This window comes from Triticum urartu, chromosome 4, assembly GCF_003073215.2.
Source record: "Triticum urartu cultivar G1812 chromosome 4, Tu2.1, whole genome shotgun sequence".
Lineage (NCBI taxonomy): Eukaryota > Viridiplantae > Streptophyta > Magnoliopsida > Poales > Poaceae > Triticum > Triticum urartu.
This window is the reverse complement of record NC_053025.1, coordinates 455,807,744-455,826,227: the sequence shown is the minus strand read 5'-3', so window position 1 is coordinate 455,826,227 and position 18,484 is coordinate 455,807,744. Positions and strand designations below refer to the sequence as shown.

Here is an 18,484-nt window from a genome sequence, read left to right as displayed (position 1 = left end):
CTTGCCAATTTTCATGTAGAATAGGATAGCAGTGCTTCGTTGGTGAAGAAAAACAAAATTAAGTGTAACATTAATTTGGAGGTAACATTTGTCGTTCGACTTGTTTTTTTTCACAGCTTAAAATGCTTTAAGCTTTCCTTCTAAAACTTTGTAGGTACTATTTGGGCGAGACAATGAACACATCTATCTTTTCCAAAATATATAACCTAGCCAAAATATATTTTTTTGCACACAGGTGTATATATTCCCTAGAGCCAAAAGCAATATTCGAAATAAAACTATATAAGCGGGCACGGCAAAGCACGCCTGTTCCTCTAGTTCCTATTCTACAAGGCCCGGTAATTTTGAAGTTTCGACACAACCAAAACATATAAAGGCTTTAAAACCTTACGAAAGTATTCCCCCCAATCACTTTATATCCACTTTGTTGACCCCCACAACGCATAGTTCAGTATTCTGATTCTACATTGTACTCAACCTGAACAATCCCCGGGAGTATATCCACTATTCTGCTGTGGACTACCCACGTACATTTTATGAGTAATAAGACTGCTCAAGTCCCAATCCAAGTACTAGGAAATATGCTCTGAGAGCTACATGTTTCTGACTCTATAATGGAGAACTATGTTTATTTCATTACACCAAACAACAGCTATCAAAAGGCGGATGTTTATCCGATTAAGAAAAAGGCACACAATTGATTAATCACTAACATGTGATCTGCAGCAAGCACTTGCTATTCAAGCTTCGCTCACGTCTGTAGGATAGCTCCCCAGGACTCTTAAAAAGGTTGCAAACTCCTGCAAATAAAAGTAACATGAGTCACTGTTCGCTTGACGCCAGATAAAAACTACCAAGAAATATCACCTCCAAATTTCTGAGAGCATTCTGAGTTTTTGGATCAGCCATAGACGCCTCAAGATCGACATAAAACAGGTAGTCGAAGTACCTATTCAGCCAAGGATCAAATGGTTAGAATTAGTGCTTTTCATATTTGGGTAACACTTAATGAAACAAAATTGAATAAACACGAGGATTGTAGGGTTATTATCTAACTTGACTCGCGTGGAGAAAGCATCATCAGCTACACGAAAAGGCCTTTTCTTGTGTGGACGGCTTTCTATCTTCACATCAACATACTGTTAGAGAGTTATACAAAGCACATGCAAGTGATGAAACGAAGCAATGTTATTTAATACACCTTGGTGAGGTTGATTTCCCTCAGTGCAAAAACTGCAAGTGCCTTGAAGAGCTGTCCAGGTCCTTCTTCAAGTGAAAACACAATACTAGTCTGAAAATCAAATGATCATGCAACCAATCAACCGACTTTGTTTTTCCCCTCCGTAAGGAGTGAACTACTGGAAGGAAGATGAAAGAGACTTCCCATTGCAATCTATACCTTGAATGGTTTATCAACCCGGGGTATAATAGGTTCCCGAGCAAGCATCATAAAACGGGTGACATTGACTTTTTCGTCCTAAGGTACATAATGGACTTATGGTGAGGATAAAGAACAAAATACAATGTCCCAATTTAGCCTAAAATCATGATACCTGAATATTTTCAGCAAGAATATCGAGTCCATAAAGTTCAGCAGCTAATGAACTGGCAACAGCACCAGTGTCTTGGAGCATTTGTTCTGCGACTAACTATGAAACAAGCATATAGCGTTATGGTTAATGACAATGACTTTACACCATGAGTCACTTGAAAGAGTGAACCAAATATATAGCCATCAGAAGATAAATTCCGCGTAAAAGAGGAAGCATCATTATACCTTTGCTGCACCAGCAGTGTCATCAACGGCCTGTCTATGTTCAATTCCTAACTCTGTCAGCGTATGCTCACATTGCGCAAGAGCCTGAGAATTTAAATTAATGTGCCTGTAAGGTTATTACAGAAACAAGTGAAAAATATCGAGGCCACACTATCCAATAGGTTTTACCTGGGGATGACTAATGACATTTCTTAGGTTCCCGATCTTCACTCCACGATTGGCTAACAAGCAATGCCGAACTGCAAGGCGAACCTCTCCAACTATGTGCAGCTCATGCCGAAGTAAAAGGTCATAGTTCCGATGTATACTACCACCCAGAGTATTCTCAAGTGGCAGTACCGCCCTATCAACTATCCAGTTTTGAACAGCCTGATAAAGATCCAGAAGACATCAAAATTGCAGCACATTTTTTTTGCTACATACACCTTCTATGTATTACAATATGCCATGCAACATATGGAATACAATTGCTCTGATCTACTGCTGTCTGAAAAGGCTAGTTTAGAAGAAGATTTTGCTAATAAAACAATCTCTCCGGTTACCTAAGGGATGTCGTTTTGAGCATATTTAGGGTCAACTTATGGAACTTCGACTACCAATATCTTTAAAACTATTTAAATTAGATACTTACAAACCATCCATACGTATATATTCGACTAGACGGGTACTTTCATAATACATAATTTTGTTCGAGTACATAAATGACAGTAGAAATGAATGACCAAATGATGAGCATGCTGTCTCGAGAAAAGAACAAGTATGGAGTATGGACAAATGAATATGTGCCAGCAATAGGTTCTTTGTGCAGTGCTAGCATATTCCATCTAATAAACTAACACGGAGCATGCTTGTGTACTTGCACTAATGCTAAGGATGTCGTGCAACAAATACTGAGCCTGGAGGAGGGGAAGAGGGTGCTAGTAGCTTGCATGCTTTGGAAATGGTGGCAGAGGAGGAATAAACTGAACAAAAAGGAAAATGTGAGCACAATTGAAAGCACAGCCATTCAGGCAAAGAAGTGTGCGTTCGAATCACTGAAGCTGCATGAGAAGCCCATCAACCAGCAAGCTAGACAAGCATTACCATTGTGGCAGTGTCCCGTCGGAGACACTTTGAAAATCAATGTAGACGGTGCTTTTCACGACACAATAAAGTCTGGCGGCTGGGGCTTTGTCATACGCGGCCGAACAGGAGCTGTACTAGGTGCAGGTGCGTGAAGACTCACTCATGTGTACAGTGCGAGTCAGACTGAAGCGGAGGCCTGTTCAGCAGCACTGCAGACGGCAGCCGAGTGGGGAATAATCAATATTCAAATTGAGTCGGACTGCCAGCAGCTGATTAAGGCGTTGGAAAGCACAGTTTTCGATATGTCACCGGAGGGTGTTATCTATAGAGACATGCGACAGTTCCTGAGGCTTAATTTCAGCTCTGTTATCTGTTCCTATACTATAGTCCCCGTGCATGTAACAAAGTTGCTCATGCCCTTGCCGGGTTTGGAGCTCGTGGCCAGGATACCTGTTGTATTTGGGTGGAATCTGTGCTGGTTGATGTAAGTGTTCTGGTGGCTGGCGATCTTGCCGACACAGTCTTAATGAAATAGAGAATTTCAAAAAACTCCAAACCATCAACATATTTCATCAACAAACATTTAACCTCATTTGAATGTCCCATCTTCTGGAATCATGACATGAATCAACATAAAATGCGCAACTCACTGCACCACGAACAGCATACACAAACATATCTAAACAGGCCCAAAAAAGGATCATACTAGGATACCTGAAATGCAGTATCAAAGTGCTCGCAGGGCACTGTCTGGCAATTTGGATAGGCCTTCTTTGCTGCAGCCTCGCTGTACGCTCCAGGGAAGCCCTGAACAATCACCAGACCAGACTCCGTTCAGATTCACAACAAAAAGAGCACATACACAACACAGGGAGATTAATACGCAATGAGACCAAAACAGCACAGGCGTTTCGTCGAGCACCTGGTAGGCAACCTTGAGCCCCTCCCCGCTCGACTCCATTAGATCCGCACTAGTGAGAGGCCCTAATAACCCCAGCACAGAACCACGCACGCCATGAAGAAAGCGCCAGCTGATTAGTTAGTCTAGTTATTATATTATACTAATAAACAAACGAGAAAAGAACTTCTGGAGATCGGCTAAAAAAGCGCCGCCGCTGGACTTACGAGGCAGCCCGTGCGGATCGCGGTACGCGGGCAGAGGGGAGTCGGCGACAGGTATAGGCGGGGCCCGGAGGCCGTTGAGGTCGGCGGACCCTACGCCGTCCGCCACGGGCGCCCGGGGCTGCCGCGATGTAGAAGGGAGGGGGGCCGAGTTAGCGTTGGCGGAGCTGCTGCATTTGATGGAGAGGCGTGGTAGCGGGGAGGAGGGGGACGAAGAGGAGGAGGCGGCGACGGCGGAGCGGGTTCGGGCGGGGAGGAAGGGGAGCCGAGGTGTGGTCATGGAGGCCATAGCCGCCGCGCTGGCCAGGAAGGAAGGAGGGGGTGGGGGGTGGCCGATTGGGGAAGTCGAGAAGCGGAAAAGGAAAATGATCCCCACGGCCACGGGATTTTCCAAACGTGACGCGAGATTTCTTTTGCGTGGCGGAAAAGTGGAACACGATGCACGGGCGGTGAGGCTGGAGAACAGTGCGTGGCGACGAGCCAACTGTTGGAAGTGAATAGTAAAAGAGGACTGTCCTATAAAGACGAAAGATACGAGTGATATGACTGAAGGGTGTACCTGGACGGAAGTACGAGTACATAGGTTTCTTGAGGGCGAAGAAAATACATAGTAGTTTTCGCGAGAAACAAGGAATCTATTTAATTAGTACCCGTTTAATTCTAATACCAATCTATTTAGAGAAGGTTAGGTACGTACTTAGAGCCAAGAAAGTATATAGACTTTCTTGAGAACCAGGTAAATACATAATTGCTTGAGAAACACGGAAAGTATTTAATGTTTTAAATCGCGTTTTGCCGGTTTTTTTTAGCATCAGTACAGACACAAGCGCTCATATACACGCGCATACACTCACCCCTATGAACGCACACACGCACACCCTACCCTTATGAACACCTCCGAGAGACTGAGCCGGCATATCATCTTGAGATTTACGAAGTCACCGTAGGCTCCTCGTCGTCGACGAGAATGTCTCCTTCCACTGAAAGCATATCACCGAAAATCCTGAAATAAATTCAGGAATAATGCGAACACCAGGATTTGAACCCTGGTGGGTTGAGGATATTACTGTCCACCTAACCAACTCAACCACAGGTTGATTCGCACGTTTTGCCGTATTGCAGGGTTCTCCGAGCTAGAGGTATGTCAGCTATCGCCGAAACTATTTACAATAGCATTTATATAAAGTAAAAAGTAAAAATAAAATTGCCAAACAAAAAAGCATTGGCCAAATAGTAAGGTCTAAGAAGAACCCATCATCGTTGCGTCGTCGTGAGTGTGGATGGGAGTCGTGAGTCATCCGATCCTTCAAGATAAAGAAAAAAACTCCCAAGAAAGGTTGGATGCTACACTGTTATGGTTTCTGTTTCTTCATGTTATTTACTAATACGTGCTAGTAGAGAGCTATGCCCAATAGTGTTATAGCAGTTGTAGCTAGTAACACCAATGGAAAAAATGCTAGCCACAACTTTCGTTGATGACGCGTTATTTTTAATTGAGGTCAGCATTAGTTTTTTCAAATAGTGTTGGTGTCGGCTTAAATCGTACATCATAGCTATGTGATTATTGTTGGCGTAGGAATTTTAGGCAAGGCCGTCTGTATGTGGGCCCCATCATCCTCACCATCCGTGGAGTACTACTGGCATAGAAAAAATACCCACGCCAGCACTGTGTCTGCTACTTGTGGTGTAAGATTTTGTAGCAACGTCACCAGTATTTTAAGTGCGGCCCAGTTCACAGATATTGTGTTCATAAGTATATGCAGCTCTACGTATAAATAGTTGTGCCTAACTAGCTCAAGCTCTCAACATCTGATCTCTTATATTTTTTGTCAATCTTGTTTCTCTCTGCAGATCCTAGATAATACACGTGGTCATCCGCTACCCTCAACCGATTTAATCTATCGACAACTATCGATCTAATCTAGGTACTCCCTCCGTTTCTTTTTAGTCTGCATATAAAATTTCGTCAAAGTCAAACTTTGTAAAGTTTGACCAACTTCATAAAAAAAACCATCAACATCTACAATACTAAAGCTATACAGTATGAAAATTAATTTCATGATGCATCTAACAAATATTGATTTCATATCGTGAATCTTGATATTTTTTCTATAAACTTAGTCAAAGTTAACAACGTTTGACTTTGACCAAATCTTATATGCAGACTAAAAAGAAATAGAGGAAGTAATATGCCCAATTTTCGGTTTTCCATTGTTAGCAAAAGATATATATAGTCATGTTGGAGACCTTTTGTAGGAAATGGGTCGATCAATAAATGAGTTCTTCGAGGTGGCGTTGGAAGATATGAATTGCAAGCAAAAAAGATATCTTATGCCCATGTAAGAAGTGTGAAAACGGAGTTTTGATTGACCCTTCCAGTGGTCGTGTGAAGATGCACTTGTTGAAACATAGTTTCATGTCTGGTTAGGCTGTTGCCAATGCATGGATACTTAGATGAGGTGCTAAGTACATTATAGCTTAGCAACTATACTCCCCAATGCATAGTTGCTTAGCTTAGGGCATCTTCAATGGTTGTAAGATAGTTGTTGGTAGACTTTGTTACATAGGATTTTTGATTATGTGGCATACAATAAATGAGGAAAGAGAGAAATGTTGTATATACATGAACCAACACCCCTTACACAAGCTTCAATGTAGAATGAGAGATCACCTTATTTATTATCTTGAGCAAACTAGATACAACTCATTGGAGTTGTTGTATGTTAAGACTAGCCACAATGAAGAATAACATAAACTAGTAACATACACATTTCTCTAGACTATGTTACTACCTTCATAGTGGGTAGTAACTTAAGTGTGGTAACATGCAAAGATTCATTTATTATGTTATAGACTCATATTGCATTGGGATATGTGATGTTACAGTAACTAGCTAAGTTACTACAACTAGCTCTCTCCTCATTAACTAATTGCCACATATGCAAATTTGCTGAGTTGGACCCAATGTTACTGCTGAAGTTACTCCCACTGTGGCTAGTCTAAGATGTTGGTTGATGACAAGCCATATTTTACCAACAAGCTAACATACAAACTATTGAAGATGCCCTTATGGTTGCTAAGCTTGCTTCATTTAATTATTTAGCAACTAAAGCTCTTCATGTATTGGTGGGCTTTCTTTCTTTAAATGTTTTGCCTAGGTTCACGTGCTTAGCATTGTTTCTTTCTGGGATCACCACACTCATCTCTCTCCTCTTAAATAACTTGCCACATTAGATTTTTTTGCCTACGTGTAAGGCTTAGCACATGTACAAGGTGGAGCATTGGAAGGGGCCTTACACACGGTGGACAAGTCATGATGAGGACGAGGAGGATGCCGAAGTCGAAGGGGCGACACATGATGATGAGCCAGAAGGAGGCATGAAGAAAGAGGTCGGACATGAAATCAGGTGTATGAACAGGAAGTCCGTGCAAAGGTTCAGTAAGTGAGAAATCTTTTGTGCAAAAGATAGAAAGAACAGAGCGATAAAGACGTGTCCAAGAAGGAAGATCTAGATGTCCATGACGACCAACAATCTAGCGTCTATCAAGAAAAAGAAAAAATCCAACTGAAAACAAAGTGTACGAAAAGAAGACGAAACACGTTGTTGGGTGTAGAAAGTTCCGCCAAAAGAATTCAGAAATGATGCCGCACTTAGTTTTATATATCTTTTATTATTCAGTAACATTTGTGTATCGACCGTATTCTAATATTAGTAAAATAAATATTCTCACGTATTTTTTGGATGTAGAAAGCTACGTGAACATTTGCCGTACCTATGGCGTTGATGACGTTACCAACGCCATAGCTATTTTTCACATTGCCTTAACCAATTTGGGGCAAATTTTGTTTCGCGCTAACACACACCCCACTTCTCTCGGGCAGCCGCCGCCACCCTCGTCGCTGCCCGCGCTTACCTTCGACGCCCCCGTTGAGCTCCTCGGACGGTGCCGCCGCTGGTGCCGCCCTCGGCCCACTGCTTGCGCCGCTGCTCCTCCCCCGCTGTCGCACCGCCGGCCGTAACCACCTCGACCTGGCCTCCGACATCTCGGGTTGCAAAGAGTCCGCCGTCGCTCTGCCCAGTCGCGGAGACCGCGATTCCGCCGGTAAACGAGATCTTCCCTCTTTTTTAAGTTCACAGACATATTTCTTACAATTGCTACACATCTATATTCCAGGGTAAATTAGTTCTAGTTGTAACATTGTGAGTTGTTTTGGACATGGATTTGAGGAAATGTGGTTGAAATCACGAAAATTTAATTGTTCATAGACAAATTTGTTACAATTATTGTCGAATTTTTGAGGAAATGTGGTTGAAATCATGTATTGTTGGTGATGAGTTGTTTGCAGGGACTGTATAGGGTTGCCAATGTTTTGTCGGAACATTGATTAATTTCCGTTTCGTCAAATTTTTGGCAACCAATATGTCATATTTTTAGCAAAGGTCATCCAGAAATTTTGTATTTTGTATACGAATTAAGTATATGTCCTATTTGTTTGTAGATGTCCGACGTGAGCTCTTCTTTGACACATTCGGCCAACAGTGAAGCGGCCTTTACGGACGCGCAAAGAAACAACGATTATGATGAAGATCTTCATTAGGAGGAGATAAATCCGGATGAGTGATATGTGAGAGGCAGTGGCTACAAAGATATCTCTGGTGAGGAGAGTAATCCTGATCAGGGCGCTGGTACTGCTGAAGACGATATGGATCAGTATTGTGCTGAGGAAGAGGAGGAGGTGGAGGTGGAGGTGGAGGATGCTCAAAAAATCAAGAAGCAGCGAAAGCCTAGGAGTCGAAATGCTATTGGCACTAACATGCTTGTGGTCACTCAAGCTAACTCCACTGGTGAGCCTATTAGTCCGCGAAAGGTCGTGACTCACTACGGCAATGCCCTAGGTGTCATCCTTCGAGAAGTCTGCTTCGTCAATGAGTCCAATATAAGGGATTTAGGCAAACATAATTTGTGAGAACTCCTCATAAGAAGGGTGCACGCAAGATTTAAGTTTCCCGACGAGCATGACAAACTATCGTACCCAAAGAATCAGGTTAACAACCATGCAATCCATAAGTTCTCAAAGAATTTGAGTTCTTGGAAATCATCCGCAAGAAAAGAGGTTCATGAAGATTACTCTGTGATCCAGAAGAAGTGGCCTACCATTAGTGAAGATGACTGAAACATTTTCAAGATGCAAAATCAGGAGAACCTTGTGGTGCAGAGCCAGTCGACATGGGAGGAGGACATGCGATCAAAGACATTATGTAACCACACCCTCGGAAGTCGTGGTTTTGTCGGGAAGAAGCCCATGTGGGGCAAGCAGGACACTATACTTGCAGCAAAGGGCATCCCAAACCACTTCGAGCAATTCAAAGACCCCCCCTCAAATATAACTATGTCAGGGGCTGGTACCATTATGATTACAAGTCAAGGGAATTTTCCAGTAAGCACCAAACAAGAAGACTTGAAGAAGAACTGGCAAGGCAGCATGTGGTACCTTAGAGCTCTCAAGGGTGCACGTCTAGGTGGAACACTCCTCTTAACCGGCCAATCAATGTGACCCTCGGCAAGGACCCGTTGCATCCGCCGGTGGGTTTCCACGACGCCGGATGCGGAGCCAAATGGGAGCATCATTATGTCGAAGACCACGAGCAGTGATAACCCACAAGTATAGGGGATCGCAACAGTTTTCGAGGGTAGAGTATTCAACCCAAATTTATTGATTCGACACAAGGGGAGCCAAAGAATATTCACAAGTATTAGCAGTTGAGTTGTCAATTCAACCACACCTGAAAGACTTAATATCTGCAGCAAGGTGATCAGTAGCAAAGTAGTATGGTAGTAACAGTAACGGTAGCAATAGTAATAGTACATTTTTGTAGTGATTGTAACAGCATCAACGACTAAAGTAACTTAACAAAGATCAATATATGAAAAGCTCGTAGGCATTGGATCAGTGATGGATAATTGCGTTGGATTACATTCATCATGCAACAGTCATAACCTAGGGCGACATAGAACTAGCACCAATTCATCAATATAATGTAGGCATTTATTCCGTATATAGTCATACGTGCTTATGGAAAAGAACTTGCATGACATCTTTTGTCCTACCCTCCCATGGCAACGGGGTCCATAAGGAAACTAGGAATATTAAGGCCTCCTTTTAATAGAGAACCGGAACAAAGCATTAGTACTTGGTGAATACATGAACTCATCAAACTACGGTAATCACCGGAAAGAATCCCAATTATTGTCACCTTGGGGTATGCGGATCATAACATGTAATAGGTGCATATAACTTGCAAGATAGGATCAAGAACACACATATATTCATGAAAACATAATAGGTTCAAATCTGAAATCATGGCACTTGAGCCCTAGTGGCAAGCATTAAGCATAGCAAAGTCATAACAACATCGATCTCGGAACATAGTGGATACTAGGGATCAAGCCCTAACAAAACTAACTCGATTACATGATAAATCTCATCCAACCCCATCGCTGTCCAGCAAGCCTACGAAAGAATTACTCACTCCCGGCAGTAGATGATGATGATAGCGTTGAATCCCCCTCTCCGGGGCCCGAACGGACTCCAGATCAGCCCTCTCGATGAAGAACAGGAGGTGACGGTGGCTCTGGGTCGTAAAACGCGATGAATCCTTCCCTTTGATTTTTCTTGGTGAATAGGAATATATGCAGTTGGAATTAGGGTTGCCGGAGCTCCAGGGGACCCACAAGTTCATAGGGCGCGCCCTAGGGGGGTGGGCGCGCTCCCTGAGCTTGTGGCTCCAGGGTGGCCCCCCTCTAGTATATTTTTCCACCAGTATTTTTAATATTTTCCATACAAATTCTTCCTAAAATTTTAGGTCAATCCGAGAACTTTGATTTCTGCACAAAAACAACACCATGGCAATTATGCTGAAACAATGTCAATCCGGGTTAGTTTCATTCAAATCATGCAAATTAGAGTCCAAAACAAGAGCAAAAGTGTTTGGAAAAGTAGATATGACGGAAACATATCAACTCCCCCAAGCTTAACTCATTGCTTGTCCTCTAGCAATTCATTTGACAAACTGAAAGTGACAAAGAATTTTTGTACAAACTCTGTTTGATCTTGTTGTTGCAAATATGTCTAGCCAATGTTTAGGTTTTCAACAAAGATTATGAACTAACCATATTCACAATAACATTTAGGTATCTCATTTACTCATATCAATGACATAATCAACTAGCGAGCAATAATAAGATATTTCGGATGACAAATCTTTTTCAAAATAATCATGATATAATATGAAAATGGTATATCGCTAGCCCTTTCTGAGACCACAAAACATAAATTTAGAGCACCCGTGAAGTTAAAGCACTGACTAGACATTGTAATTCATGGTAAAAGAGATCCAGTGACACTCATACTCAACAACAACTAAACACAAAGCATAAAAATGACAATAATGCTCTCCAGCTGGTGCTTTTAATGAGAAGATGATGACTCAATAATAAAAGTAAATAGATAGGCCCTTTACAGAGGGAAGCAGGGATTTGTAGAGGTGCCAGAGCTCGAAGTTTTTAAAACAGAGATGAATATAATTTTGAGAGGTATACTTTCATTGTCAACATAGCAACTGAGAGTTTTCAACATCTTCCATGCTAGACACATTATAGGCGGTTCCCAAACAGAAAGGTAAAGTTTTACTCCCCCTCAACCAACAAACACAAGCCATGGCTAGCCGAATCCTCGGATTGCCCTCCATACCAACAACAGTCCAGGGGAGTTTTGTTTCATTATTATATTTTGGTTTTGATCATAGGACTGCGCATCCCAATTACCAGCCGCTTTCTCGTGAATGACAAGCGAATAAACACTCATCGTGAGAATAACCCACCTAGCATGGAAGGTGTTGACCGCCCCTTGTCGCTTCATGAGAGATTTGGGCATACAAAACAGATTATTATTTGAACATTTAGAGTTTGGCACATGCAAATTTACTTGGAACGGCAGGTAGATACCACATATAAGTAGGTAAGGTAGACTCATATGGAATAACTTTGCCTACCGGAGAGCGACAATGATCATAAGCATGCATTGAGATTAATCAACATTGAATACGAGCATGAGTAGGATATAAAACACCATGAACATAAATATCATAGAGGCTTTGTTGGTTTTGATTCAACTACATGCGTGAACATGTGCCAAGTCAAGCCACTTGAATCATTCAGAGGATCATACCATCCTATCATACTACATCATAACCATTCTAAATGCATGTTGACACTCAAGACAAAACATTATCCACTACTAGATATTTAAGCATGGCATGATTAACTATGATCTCTAATTGTCATTGCAAACAGTTTATTCATAATAGGCTGAATCAAGAACGATGGGCTTATCATATTTACAAAAACAAAATAGTTTGAGTTCAGACTAGCTTTTCTTTATCTCAATTAATTCATCAAATTTCGTCATGATTGCCTTTCACTTGCAAGACCGTACGATGTGAATAATAATAATAATAATAATAATAATAATAATAATAATAATAATAATAATAATAATAGTGCACGTGTCATGGACTAAGCTAGAATCCGCAAACATTTATTCAAAGGAGAAGACAAGGTAATATTGGCTCTTTGTTAGATCAACAATAATGCATAAGCCACTCAACATTTTCATCGTGGTCTTCTCCTTACGAACCAATGAAAAGAAAAAACTTCAAAGAAACACACTAAAATATTTTTGGAGTTTTTGTTTTCCTGAAGAAGGCGAAATGAAAGAAAAACGAAAACGAGAAAAACTATATACACAGGAAAGCTCCCAACAAGCAAAAGAAGAATGAGAAATCTTTTTGGGCTTTCTTTTAATATTGCAAACTACTAAGTGAATAAAACAGAAAGAAAAACTAAAAGAAACAAGAAATATTTTTGGGTTTTCGCTATTTTTAAAACACACGAGAAGAAAGGAAAATAAAACTAACATGGATTATACAATGAAAAAGGATGAACACTGACAACTGGAATGAATGTGTGATGCATGAATGTAATGTCACTGAGAAATACATACTCCCCCAAGCTTAGGCTTTTGGTCTATGGCCACGGCTGGCTTGGATGCACTACAAAAAAACACTTTCGTGATGATACGTGTTTGTCACAGTAGGTCGCGTTTTTTGTCATGCATGTACATCCATGACGATTTTATGACAGAATCAATATAGTCATACCTGTGATGTCGTAGAAGTGTTCCATGACATTACCAAAATTATCATCACGGAAGTGTCCACTTTCATGATGATAAATCACGCATCACAGAAATGCTTTCGTCAAGGGTGACCGACACGTGGCATCCACCATAACGGAACGCCGTTCAGCTATCGGGGTGGGTTTTGGATCCGATAACCCATTAACAGCCCCGACCAATGGGGATTTTCCATGTGTAAAATCATCATTGGCTGGAGGAAACACGTGTCGGCTCATCGTTGGACAGATGTCATCCACTCATTGGACGGAAGGTGCCTATGATACGTCGACACGTGGCACGGCCCAACAGAGGCCCATTCCTGTGAAAAGGCTGGCCCGTTTGACTTGGTCAAAAGGTGGCGGGCCGGCCCATGGAAAGCTTGTTAACGGTTTGTTCGCATATAGCCCATTTACAGCCCGCTAACCCAAGGCCCATTACGCCCTATCCGAATTAGGCCCAGTAGCGTCATCTGGGCCATCCAATATGATTCCACCCCGTTTTCACTTCTGGCGCATGTATGGCCCATGACGTCTTTCGGCCCATATGAGGCCCTATGTAACTCTTGGCCTATTAATGGCCCATGGTGAAACTGGCCCGTAATGAACAGTGTATCACTTTACACCCATTAACGGCCCGTGGTGAAACTGGCCCGTAATGAACAGTGTATCACTTTATACCCATTAACGGCCCGTTATTCCGTTGGGCTGTTTCCAGCCCATGTTATCTTTCGGCCTTCTCAGAGCCCATTTATTCTTAGGCTCATTTCCAGCATTCGTTTACTTACGGCCCGTTACTGTCATTTTCTGCTTGTGGGCCAAATTCAGCCCGTGGTTACAGTCGGCCCGTTTGTGGTCCGTTAATATGTTGGGTCGTTTTCATAGCGTCATCAAATATGGCCTATTAACGATGGCTCGTTATGGTCGGCACATGAATGGACGATTCCAACTCTAGCCCGTTTACGGCCATAATGCGGTCTGTTTGGCCCATGTTTGGCCAATCGATCATACGACCCGTATAAGGCCCATTGATGATACGTCACGCAGAAGGCCCATTGTTTCTACGGCCCGTAGAAGGCCCATTGTTTCTACGGCCCGTAGAAGGCCCACTGTTTCTACGGCCAGTAGGAGGCCCAGTGTCACTACAGTAAATATTAGCCCATGGTTATTGTGGCCTAGTTTTCAAAAATAGGTTATTGCAGCCACTAGCTAACCGCGGAAAAAGAACTGCAATGACTACAAGCAAACAAATAAACAAGACAACAAGGAAATAAATAAGCAAGCAACTAACGCTAGGCTATCACGGCTATTACACATATTACATCCACTGGGCATCAAAGTTCGCCACCAGTGCAAATATAGGGAACAAAGCAGCATATCATATACACTGGTTGTCAAAGTTGGCGACCAACGCAAATAAACGCCGTAGAAAAACAAATCCAGAACTAAAACCACTTCAGAAGATCTCAAGAAACAATATCCTGGGTACCCATAATGCTGGCAAGATGCTTAGCAAGCTTATTAACTTTCTCTTGTTTGGCACTTAAATCCTCCAGCGCTTGTTGTTGCACCAGAAAATATGCATCTGAATTTTGCAGGGACTTCCTCAGTCCTTCAGCTTCTTGTCGCAGCACATCTGATCGATGTCTTTCAACTTGAAGTTGAGACTCAAGAAGACAAACTGATTCAGGCAGCGAGTTCGAAGAGCTTGTGCCAGCAGTAGTGGCCAGTAACTCGAACACTACATCATGACAGGACTTTTGGGTTCCCTCACTGTCGTCAAGATAGTTTTTATTAGCTTTCTTGGAGACCAACAGGGATGTCTCACTATCTTGAACCTTATCTGCATTACTTCCTTTACCATTGGATAACGTGGTACTGTTCTCCAATATTTTGTCCGCATTCTAAAAGAGAAACAAGCAGACACATCACATGTTTACCATGTTGTATATGAAACTCATTTTGGTAAATGAGTTCAGTAGTAAAGTGGACAGGATAACAGCATGAAACAAACATATATCTATGTACCATGGTCACTTTATGGTCTATATCATTCTAGTTTTTATTGCCAAATCAAGATAGAGACACAATTCAAATAATATTTGTTCAAGACAAAGCAGAATAGACAAAATATAAGTGTGGGTAACTATAGAGCAATAACAACACTTGTAATGTGCATGACATGAGAACATAACTGTTTATTCAATTGAAACTGGAATCAACATAGAGCAGGTTACAACAGCAAACCAGTTAAAGAAACAGGTTTAAAACATACCTGTTGCGCCATTGGAGTTTCAATTCCATCCTTAAAATTTGAAAATAGTTGGTATGAGTAAATACAGTAATGCAAGAGCAAAGGAGTATGAACCATAGCTACAGAACCTGACCTGAGAACAAATCTTCTTCTCCTTTAAGCGTTGAGTTGAGATTCGGAGTGGTGGTCCTCGTGCTTTGGGCACTGCAGTTCCCTTACTAACTACTCGTGTTTGGGTGCTCTGTGGTGGAGATGGTGCTGTGTCAACTGGAACTAGGTTACTATCTGCCGGGGTTGGGGTTAGAAGGGGTGTAGCTGGTTCTCTGTCCAACTAGGTAGGGGTACAATCTACGAGAGTCTGGGTTATGTGTGGTGGATCTGGTCCTTGGGCAAGTATAACCGTGGTTCTATCTGCATCAACTGGTAGCACTATCTTTTCTGAAGGTCGTGTTGTTACTCCCTTAGATACTGCCATCACGCTCTCCAATTCAAATGGCTGATAAACAAGAAAAGTAATTGAAAGTATAGACATTGTATGATAGACAGGTGCAATGGATAGTGGGGAATAAAAGAGGGCATGAAATAATTCATATTTATGCTGTCTAACCAAACAGGATAGCATGACACAATTTCACATATATGATGTCTAACTAAACAGGATAGCATGACACAATTTCACATTATGATGGCTAACTTAAAAAGATGGAAAGACATAGTTCAAAATATGAGACTAGGTAAATAGGATGACATGACATAACTATATAATGTGTTTATTAAATAGGTTGGCATGCCATAATTCACATACATTCACGGATAGAATGCCATAATTCAAAATATGATGACTGTAAACACTAAACAGGATGAGATGATATAACTATATGATGTCTTTATTAAATGGGTTGCCATGCCATAATTCAGATAGATGATGTGTATGTACTATGTAAACATGATGGCATGATATAATTCAAATATATGATTTATATAGTAAGCAAGTAAGTAGATGGCAATCCATATATGATGTAAAAACTAAGCAATGCAAGACAACATGCATGACATGGGTAATATAACCCTGCCAAGTTTGAGCATAGACCTCAGGGGGGAAATAGGACTGGTCATCAGTCTCTGAATCCTCCTCTGAGGAGCTCTCTGTAACCAGCAAGATGTCTGCTCAGCAGGTAGCATTGTCTGCTCTGAATACCTTGTTTTCACTCCAGATACTTCCATCACCGCTTCAAATGGCTGATGCACAGGAAGAGTAGTTGAATATACAAACTTTGTCGACAAATGGAACACGTAATACAAAAAATGATAGCATGATATAATTCACATACATGATGATTGGCTAAACAGCATGGCATTGCATAATTCACATATATAATGCCTTTGCAACAAGATAGCATTGTATAATTCACATATATAATGTCTTGCAACAAGATGGCAATGCATAATTCACATATATGGTAATTAGACACCGAATAGGTGGCATTCACACAAAGCATGTCTAAACTAATCAAATGACATAGCAATGTGAGACACCATACGCACGATATGAGCAACATAACCCTGCCAAGTTAGAGCATACACCTCAGGGGGGGATAGGACTGGTCATCTGTCTCTGAATCCTCCTCTGAGGAGCTATCCGTAACCAGCGAGATATGCGCTTCGTCAGATAGCATAGTCTGCTCTGAAGACCTTGTTTTCACTCCAGAATTTGCCATCACTGTGTCAAATGGCTGATGCACACGAAGAGCAGTTGAATGTACTAACATTGTTGACAAATGTAATATGTAACAAAAAAAGGATGGCCTGATATAATTTACATATAAGATGACTGGCTAAGCAGGATGGCATTGCAAAATTCACATATGTGATGCCTGGCTAAACAAGATGGCGTTGCATAATTCACATAAACGATGAATAAACTAAACAGATGGCATTCGCACAAAGGATGTCTAAACTAAGCAGATGACATATTTGATGTATAAAGTAAGCAATGCAAGACACCATATGCATGATATAACCAACATCAGCATGCCAAGTTAGAGCGAAGACCTCAGGGGGTAAATAGGAGTTGTCCTCTCCTTCTGAATCCCCCTCAGAACAGATATCTTCCTCTCGATTACAATCTGAAATGCGTGGAGGGGGGGCTGCCTTTGCGCCTACCATGGAGCGACGTCTGCATGAAATTTTATTGCCACACAAGGCTCGTCTCTTTTGCTCTACATGTTCAGTTCCATTGTTTACAATAACTGTCATGCATAGGAATAAAACATAGTGAGATTATGTAAGGAGTGCATGCAGAAATCCAGAGTGATGGTAGCAACCTGTGGATAGCCAACAATAGCAGGTAGATAACGGCTTCAGTTAAAAAATACAGATAATGGCTTCTTGATACGTCTCCAACATATCTATAATTTTTGATTGCTCCATGCTATATTATCTACTGTTTTGGACATTATTGGGCTTTATTATCCACTTTTATATTATTTTTGGGACTAACCTATTAACCGGAGGCCCAACCCAGAATTGTTGTTTTTGCCTGTTTTAGGGTGTCGAAGAAAAGGAATATCAAACGGAGTCCAAACGAAATGAGACCTTTAGTAACGTGATTTTCTCAACGAACAAGACCCGGGAGACTTGGACCCTATGTCAAGAAAGAAAAGAGGAGGCCACGAGGTAGGGGGGCGTGCCTACCCCCCCCAGGCGCGCCCTCCACCCTCGTGGGCCCCCTGTTGCTCCACCAACGTACTCCTTCCTCCTATATATACCTATGTACCCCCAAACAATCAGATACGGAGCCAAAACCCTAATTCCACCGCCGCAACTTTCTGTATCCACAAGATCCCATCTTGGGGCCTGTTCCGGAGCTCCGCCGGAGGGGGCATCGATCACGGAGGGCTTCTACATCAACACCATAGCCCCTCCGATGAAGTGTGAGTAGTTCACCTCAGACCTACAGGTCCATAGTTAGTAGCTAGATGGCTTCTTCCTCTCTTTTTGGATCTCAATACAATGTTCTCCCCCTCTCTTGT

General features: G+C 41.8%; 1 protein-coding gene across 2 annotated transcripts; it reads right to left on the bottom strand.

Annotated features, from left to right (window-relative positions):
- Positions 1–369: 369 nt before the first annotated feature.
- Positions 370–4,352, bottom strand: LOC125552027 (arogenate dehydratase 2-like). 2 transcript variants are annotated; one of them, XR_007303361.1, is made up of 11 exons: positions 3,968–4,352; positions 3,765–3,826; positions 3,557–3,649; positions 1,946–2,146; positions 1,778–1,861; positions 1,554–1,649; positions 1,400–1,477; positions 1,202–1,291; positions 1,057–1,120; positions 868–949; positions 370–800 (listed from the first exon to the last, which is right to left on the bottom strand). XR_007303361.1 is itself a non-coding variant. In XM_048715477.1 (11 exons), exons 1-11 carry the CDS (start codon positions 4,251–4,253, stop codon positions 741–743), a joined length of 1,200 nt encoding a protein of 399 aa, XP_048571434.1. In that variant the 5' UTR covers positions 4,254–4,350; the 3' UTR covers positions 370–740. The 2 variants fall into 2 exon arrangements, 1 of the variants encoding a protein (XP_048571434.1); XM_048715477.1 differs by having other exon boundaries at positions 1,057–1,124; positions 3,968–4,350.
- Positions 4,353–18,484: the final 14,132 nt, after the last annotated feature.

Excerpts from the sequence above, each read along its gene's own strand:
- LOC125552027 (XM_048715477.1), bottom strand. The coding sequence starts at position 4,253 with ATGGCCTCCATGACCACACCTCGGCTCCCCTTCCTCCCCGCCCGAACC. Across the intron at positions 3,650-3,764 it reads GGCTCAAGGTTGCCTACCAG|GGCTTCCCTGGAGCGTACAG; the intron begins GTGCTCGACGAA and ends GTGATTGTTCAG. Across the intron at positions 801-867 it reads ATGCTCTCAGAAATTTGGAG|GAGTTTGCAACCTTTTTAAG; the intron begins GTGATATTTCTT and ends TTTTATTTGCAG.